The 8,047-nt window shown below is 32.7% G+C and overlaps 1 protein-coding gene across 1 annotated transcript; it reads left to right on the top strand.

Annotated features, from left to right (window-relative positions):
• Nucleotides 1–1,452: 1,452 nt before the first annotated feature.
• LOC123689537 lies at nucleotides 1,453–6,376 on the top strand. Its single transcript, XM_045629964.1, has 7 exons — nucleotides 1,453–1,571; nucleotides 2,237–2,451; nucleotides 3,096–3,326; nucleotides 4,232–4,375; nucleotides 5,029–5,195; nucleotides 5,644–5,736; nucleotides 6,307–6,376. Exons 1-7 carry the CDS (start codon nucleotides 1,463–1,465, stop codon nucleotides 6,374–6,376), a joined length of 1,029 nt encoding a protein of 342 aa, XP_045485920.1. The 5' UTR covers nucleotides 1,453–1,462.
• Nucleotides 6,377–8,047: the final 1,671 nt, after the last annotated feature.

The raw sequence follows: 8,047 nt of genomic DNA on the forward strand, positions 1-8,047 counted from the left end.
CTATAACATAAAATGTCTAAAATATTACTTACTTATGTTATCAGTGCATGGTTGTTTGGAGGTAAGAAAATAACTAACAGAGTAATATAATTGATGATTGATAACTTAAATAAGACAAACAGGACGTCATCAAAACCGTAAAGAAATGTTATGTTGAGTTAAAAAAATTTTTTAAACTATAATGAATGAAAAGAATACAATAAAAAGTTTGTACGGAATAATTTGAAACAAAAAGCTAACTTAGTTTAATTCCCCCAAATATTGTTTTCTTTAATTGTTCATGAAAATCTATAAAAACTTTTTAAATGGATCTTTTTTCGTTGATCGAAACGTTCGAAGTTTCAAAACTTTATTAATAAGGCAAATGCGTAGAACCAGATGTAAAAACATCTACCCTTTTAAGTGTAATTTCCCAAAGTTTTACAAAAAAGTCAATAAAATTTTCCATTTTCTTTGGTTATCGAAAAATATTTCAGCAGTTCAACATTCGGTTTATTATATCAAGGCCAAACGGCACGGGACGTAGTTAAGCTTTTAGTTTCTTGTTTAGTAGTTAAATAAATAAAATAAAAATAAAAATAGCCTTTATTTGAGTACGTAATAACGACAGTAAGTCCATGTCTTTTAAGTTTTACATTAGTTCTCGACCTCTGATGGAGTGAAGGCCTCCTCCAGAGTCTTCTACTTATCTTTATTTGTTGCAATAATTTTCCAGTTTCTTCGCGCTATCTCTTTTATTTCATCTTCCCAAGTTTTCGGTGGGCATCCTCTCTTTCTTATTCCCACTGGGCCCTTTCAAATAAGTTATTTATATTTATTTATTTAACTACAAAACAACTAAGTTAAATAATATATGAAAAAAAAAATTATATAGGTAAAACCTCCCTAATTCAGTTCCTCCTCTGCATTTTAGTATTATAATAGGATAAATGGGGTGGGGCATACATAAAGGCCTTAGGCTTTTATCGCCTATAGAATTTAAACCTATCAAGAAATAGTTAAGAACTTATATTTAAGCACAAAAAAAACATCGAATTTCATGAAATGTTCTCTCGGTTTTAAAGTTAGTTAAAAATACAAGTAATGCAGAGTAGACGAGCTTTCTTAATCAGTTAAAAAACGCTTACGTCGTTTTCTTGAACTTAAAATTTATATTTATTATATTATACTAATCAAATCGTCTTTCCAGTCGGACAGTCCGAGCGACGAATCAAAGATGGCGAGACACTTAGTGTCCACAAACCATATGTGGTAAGATACAATCAACTCATACGTTCATTGATTTAATGAACGTAACTTCTTGCGAGTAATTAAATAACGAAGCAAAACACCCCATTTCAAGGTATACTTAACAAAAGCCCCAATGTCACCACAAAAATATGACTACTGGCTTTGTGGTGGTGCCCTAGTAACGACCTGGTTCGTGGTCACATCAGCTGCATGCGTCGAAGATGTGCGCCACATGTATGTAGTTGCTGGGTATAATAAATACGTCAAACCGACCGAGTTGAACACCGATAAATGCACGAAGAATAAAAGGAAGAAAGTTGTTTTCACATGTGTGCCTAAAAGTAAGCAATTATTTTAATGTTTAAGGTAGAAAGAAAGTGAGTACAATTTGAGACTGCAAATGATTGCGATGACAACCTGAACGCGTTAAAAAAGTTATTCCAATCGCTAAGGATATAATCTCCTTAATATACCTTTCTACTTTCTGGCTGGTGTCAAACGCTTCAGTAGCGAATATTTTAATTTTGTCACAACCCTTATGTCATAAATAAAGCTTTTATTATTATTAATCATGATAGTCATTATGAAGGTTAGTGAGAGCGATATAAAGCTAGTGAATTAAAAAAAAAACACTCCATCAATGTCACTTGCTATCATCAATCTCATTTAGGTTGATAACATTGGCAATTTGCCAAAGAATTATGAGTGTTTAGGTCATAGTTTAAAACCGCAAAATATAACATAACTACATAATAATTACTGTAACACTTACAGTGTAAGTGTAATGTGACAAACTACATTACATTATGCGAACATTTTTACAGTTTGAGAAAAATTAGTTGCGCCAGTTCTAACTTTACAATGTACAAAGACATTCGAAAAAAATTAAACCAAAAAGTTTATATTCTCGAGATGCGAGTTTTTGGACAGACTTTCAAACTTAGCAATGGTCACGATGATTCCAAAAAACTATGGAATTTATAGTTAATTTAAAACACTTTTACAGCCTACGACTTAGACTACGCACGTATTGAGAAGTGGTCGTTCGTTGACATAGCGATTGTGAAGGTGGAATCAGCGTTTAACCTGTACGACGAATCTTACAAGACTGACTGCACCTATATACCCGCCACCATACCTATTAATTATGAGCCTAAGTACCAGGAACCTGGGACTGATGCTCTCGTCATGGGATGGGGGCATTTGAATAAGTGGAGGGGGGTAAGCTTACGTCGTTTATTTAAAAAGCTTTAATGATAATCTTACATAAACATGTTATTTAGTATTTACTATGGGGAGGATATACTTAATGGATATTTAGGTTGTAGCCCAGGTTCCCGTGGTTGTATCCACCGTGGGGTCTGAAAAATCCAATCATGAGGACGCGATGCGCGCCTATGGCACGGAACTGGGAATTTCCCGTCGCTTGTTTTCGGTCGGTGTATTTTTTCGCGTGTGCGTCTATTATTGACCCACGAAATATTCTAGAGACCCACAAATTCACAATCCGCCCATGATAATATACTATTGAATTTGTTTTACGAGCCAGCTGCGGTGCTTACGAAGTAACATTTTTATTGTAATAATCATAAATACAATTTATCGTTATCGTATTATATGTTCTGTAAATGTGTCCCTGTGAGCACTGCAAGGTGATTTAAATGAAATATTACCAGTCGCGGTACCCTAAACCGACATGTCTTAGACCCAAAAAATCGACTAAAGTCGAAATACTGAATCATCGAAGAATCGAAATACTTGCCTATTAGATTTAAAAATTGATCATGAAACAGATTCAGAAATCTGAGGCCAAGACCTAAAGAGGTTGTAGTACCACTGATTTATTTTTATTTAAAATAATTCAGGAAAAGGACCGTGCAGACTACAACCAAGACACACTGCGGTATGCCCCTGCCCGGCTTTACGACAAAAACAAATGTAAAGAACATTACTCTCAAGAAATGGAAAAAATCATAGACAAGTACATGATCTGTACATATGCAGGTGGTAATTTGAACGACAAAGGCGAAATTATCAAGAAATCGGATCCAGTGGCTGATGGTTGTGTTTATAAGAAGGTTTTGCTTGATGGCATGGTATGAGTTTAAATTGACTTGCCGCCATTTTATAATGCGTTTGTAGATAATGATTCAAATGATTATCGTGCATCACCTTTTATTTGTTCTAGTCAGTTAAACTTACGCGCCTCATGTTGATTGAAAAGATATGAAAGTGTAGGCTTATAATTAAAACTGGTAATGATCAAGAACAATATTAAGCTTTATTTAAAATATATATTACGACCAAAACATTATTATGGGTTAATTAACTAAAACAATAATAAATCGAAAAAAAGTATATTATATCATTGAATTTTACAATTATCCTTCCAAATTTTTTAATGCTCAATGTCATTCATAAACAAAAAGACACTACCATACACAGCAATCAACGTCCGTCTGGGACTTGTCCTCAACATATTTTAAGACATTGGCTAAATCATAACACAATGTTAAAATGTAATTTTTTTATTACTATACGTTAAACCACATCATTCTTGGGATAAGAAAAGAATGTGTGAACTTATGTACACGCATTAGAAGCTATACTTCTTTGGCGTATGGACTTAAATGCAGTAGTAATTAATTAATTTTAATATTTATCGTTTTATTATTAATAATTTATTTATTTTCGCCGTCTTAAGCTTATATTCACCGTCGTATATGAAATTGATTTAAAAACACCAGAATAATATTTATTTATTCACACTGATTAATTGTACTCTTACGAAACACGTGCTCTACATATAAAAATACTAGAATATACAAGTTGAGCATAGTTATCGATTTCCAGACCTAACTTTACGATGTAGAATTTCACTCGCGCATCGTAAAAATTCACTTTCATAATTTTTCTCCATCGCGCCAAGAAAAGTATTACCTCAAAAAAAATGTATAATTTCTGCATGACCAATACATTCGTTTAAATATCTGTATTTCAGGAGTACCTGCAATGTGTGAATGGTCAGGACGAAGTAATCAATAGTAGTGATGAAACTAGAAGACTACTAACAGAAACTAGGTTGATGAATGCAACACTTCTTGGCAACCAGACGTTTGGTACTCGAAGACATGGGATTTGTCAGGTAGATTAACTAGGCACAAGGAATCATACAATGGTTTCATTTAAAAATCGTAATGTTAAACACACATATTTGAATAAAAACTTTTATGTCACATCAAGTCAAAAACGAAAAGTATATGCGGCTTGATTGCTTGATGCGACAGATACGTCAGATTTATAACCGCCTTTAAATCTTCAATATTATTATTATTGTGGTCCAAGTTCCATAGATGATTTTATATGTATATTCATTCGAATTTTTTGTAACTACTCTAACAATCACTCAAATTAATTAAAAATAACAATCAATAAAATTACCTAACGATGTAATAGAGTGATATCGAGGAACGGGAAAAGAAAACGAGGAGGTCAAATTAAAAGATGGGAGGACGATCTACCAAAAGGATGGAGAAGGTCTGCCAAGGATAGAGAGAAATGGAAACAATTGGGGGAGGCCCAAGTTGACAGAAAACCTGACCAAAGTAGTTGATAATAAATTATTATTTTCGCTATGTAAATTAGATTTAAGAACACTAGAAAATTTAATAAGAATACCATGTAAGTTAAAAAGGTCAGCGAATAAAGGGCTTTATTATTATTATTAACGTATAAAGGATAAAACGAGTAAAATGACGACAATTTTATAATATTAATTACTCGTTTTTTTAATTCCAGAATGACCACGGAGGTCCCTTGGTGACCTGGGTGGGGTCTCGAGAAGTACTAATTGGTATTGCCTCGGTGTTTAGGGTGTCAGAGAACTTGGAGTGTGAGGGTCCCTATCTCTTTACCAGTACACAGTGTAATGGAGTGTTTCTGGATTGTGTCATCAGTGAGGCCTCGTATGTACCACCCATATCAAATACCGAAATATGAAATGTATATGTTTTTAGAGAGACACGATGGAAAAAAATCTACAATTCATAACTGCGATATAGTTCTCATAAAGCAATATGCTGTGAGTCTTCTTCTCGGTTGTGTATGTGTGAATAGTTAGATAACTGAGATATTTATTTACCTACGTTTCCATTCCTATTTTTTTTAACGCAAGCAATATGCTGTCAGTCTTCTTCTCGGTTTTGTATGTGTAAATAGCGACACAATTCTGTGTGTTTTATTGATTATTATGATAGGCCTCGACACTATTTTTTTTGCCTAGAATCGTATCCAGGGCCATCGGATTTTAGACCGGAACCATGGAAAAGTTAACTTTATATTTTTACAACGATTTACTTTATATTTTGTATCAAATATTTTAACTAACTTAAGTAATCAATTAAACAAATTTAGAAAAGGTGGTCGAAGGCAATGCAGTCTTTCTCCGCAAGAGAGAGGATTCGATATCGTGGAAAGAAAAATATCCTGGATTAGTCACCCAGATGGGTAAGACTCAAATAATTTATTGAATACCATATTAGCAAATAAGTCAAGATTCATTCATTCAGAATGGGAACTACAATCAAAACCGTTTACGACGACATACCGATTTGATCTCAAAGGTCCCAGCTGAATTCTATGTATTAGGTACTCAATAACAACGTCAGCGGTTTTTACGACCAAATATGAGTAGTCCCTTTGATGTCGTTGACTATATGTGTAGCTTAAAAAGACCGTCAATTTAAAAAAAGAACAATCGAAATTTAACTTATTTTTTGTTAAGAAACCTTCACAGATTTCGTACTAGATACTACAAAAAAAAAATCTCTTTATGTTTTAATCCTATAAAAGCACCCGTTGCGAGCTTACCTTACATACTACTTTTACGCTTTGTATACGAACGAATAAGTCGATATAAAACATATGTATAACAAAATGGTTCCTCTTAAAAGCGTCCATCTATGGGTAACTGAGTATAACGTAAGGGTTTTTATAAACACCTTATTATCTAAATACACTATTTGTTTCATTGTGCTTCATGATTGTTGAAAGATCTTAATACGATTATATTTTCAGACCAGCGGAGAATGAAAGAATAGAGAGAATAAGGCTGCGACCCCAAATCCCCATCGATAGGTTAGGTTAAATGATAATAAAGAATGTATTAATAATTATTTTAATTTTGTTTTATTGGGACTAAAAAGTGTCTAATATAATACTAGGCTGAAACAAAACTTACAATGATATTGACATACGCTCTTGAACTATGAAATTGTTCCAAGAAGAACTTCGAAGTGTGACTGTTAAAAAAACCAGAACCGCTACAAAATATGTCTGGGCCTCAGATATTGTCTTATCTAATAGTAGGAGTTGATCGGCTTTCTGTGCCAGACTCACGCCGTCGACTTTTTGGGTGTAAGTCCTAAGACATGCTAGTACGTACCTAATACGCACATAATTTTCAATAGTTATATGCCCACATATACAGACAGTTCAATCGACTATCCTATAACTCTGTATAGACCTTGGTCTAAGATTTCTGCAATTTTTTTCGTAACTCGTAGTAGATAAGATATTTCTTTTAGAATAAAGAATATATAGCATGTGTTGAGTTATAATAAACTTAGAATAGAAGACAGCTGGCATGTGCTCGGTTAACCAAATTAATAAGTTAAATTATTTTCGTTGATTTTAATAGTTTGCAAAATATTTTATCTAACATAGAATAAAATACAACATAATATTCTTAGTTTTAAAATACTTGGGGTATTTTATCTGAAACATTTTAATAGACATTTTAATTAACATTTCGTTTTTATTTACAAGAATTTTTCGAAGGTTCATAAATCATAATTGGTTGTAAGTCTTGTGATTTAATAGTATCTGGATCTGTTACAAAAACTCTAAGGAAAATGTGAAAACTCTAAAAAATATATATAAGGTGTTGGAAATAAATAATATATCCAAGATTTCATTACCGCTTATAATAGGTATTTAGAATCTATTATAACGTTGGTGCTAAATGTTCTTTAGGTTCTTTACGCAGACATAGCAAAATAAAACAACTAGTGAAAATAGATAATGCAAATCTTTGGATGTTATAAGCGGATTTACTCTTGCATTCTACTCGAAGCTGCTTCGTGCATCGACTAAGAGTTTGGACTGAGTTTGTCTTGTTTAACATATAGTTTACGTGGTCTTGCCACAGATGTGAAAATAATAGACATGCCTGACATGTCCGAATTACACAGATAAGGCTTAAAAAATTAAATTGAAGAGGCAGATAACCGGAATTAAAATTACACAGTTATTCTTTAAAGTGATATAACCTTCATACAAATTGCGATTAATAACGTTAAAAAAGTACTAAAAGTAACGCGTCATCGATTTTGTGGACAGGATGTCGATTTTCTTTGATGTTATATTCTATTATAGTCATATATAGAAAATGCGTTGTGGGACCAAGTGTTCATTGCACAATAAGTCTTAGAAGATAAGTATTTATTTTAGAATAAAAAATATATAGCATGTGATGAGTTAAACACAAACTAAGGACAGAAGACAGTTGGCTAGCAGCAAAAATAGTATAATTATTCATGTATTATTTTCTTTTAGTTATGCTTATTAATACTGGCCAGTTACAAAAATTATAATTTTGGTATTCCGAAACGATCTATTTATACTAAGGTCTACGTACTCGCAAACTAAAGAGCTTTGCATGAAAGTTGCGCTGAAAGATTTAGATTCTATATACAGTATGTCCTAAAACCTTTGAAATACAAAGTCAAAGGCTTACGTAAACTAAAATCACTATTTA

Source organism: Pieris rapae, chromosome 11 (assembly GCF_905147795.1).
Source record: "Pieris rapae chromosome 11, ilPieRapa1.1, whole genome shotgun sequence".
In the NCBI taxonomy this organism is placed as follows: Eukaryota; Metazoa; Arthropoda; class Insecta; order Lepidoptera; family Pieridae; genus Pieris; species Pieris rapae.

What these genes read in the sequence shown, in the direction of transcription:
- LOC123689537 (XM_045629964.1), top strand. Translation starts at nt 1,463, where the DNA reads ATGTATGTAGTTGCTGGGTATAATAAATACGTCAAACCGACCGAGTTG. An exon ending in TGTGTCATCAGTGAGGCCTC is followed by an intron (nt 5,196 to 5,643) that starts GTATGTACCACC and finishes AAACAAATTTAG; the next exon opens with AAAAGGTGGTCGAAGGCAAT. An exon ending in TGGATTAGTCACCCAGATGG is followed by an intron (nt 5,737 to 6,306) that starts GTAAGACTCAAA and finishes TTATATTTTCAG; the next exon opens with ACCAGCGGAGAATGAAAGAA.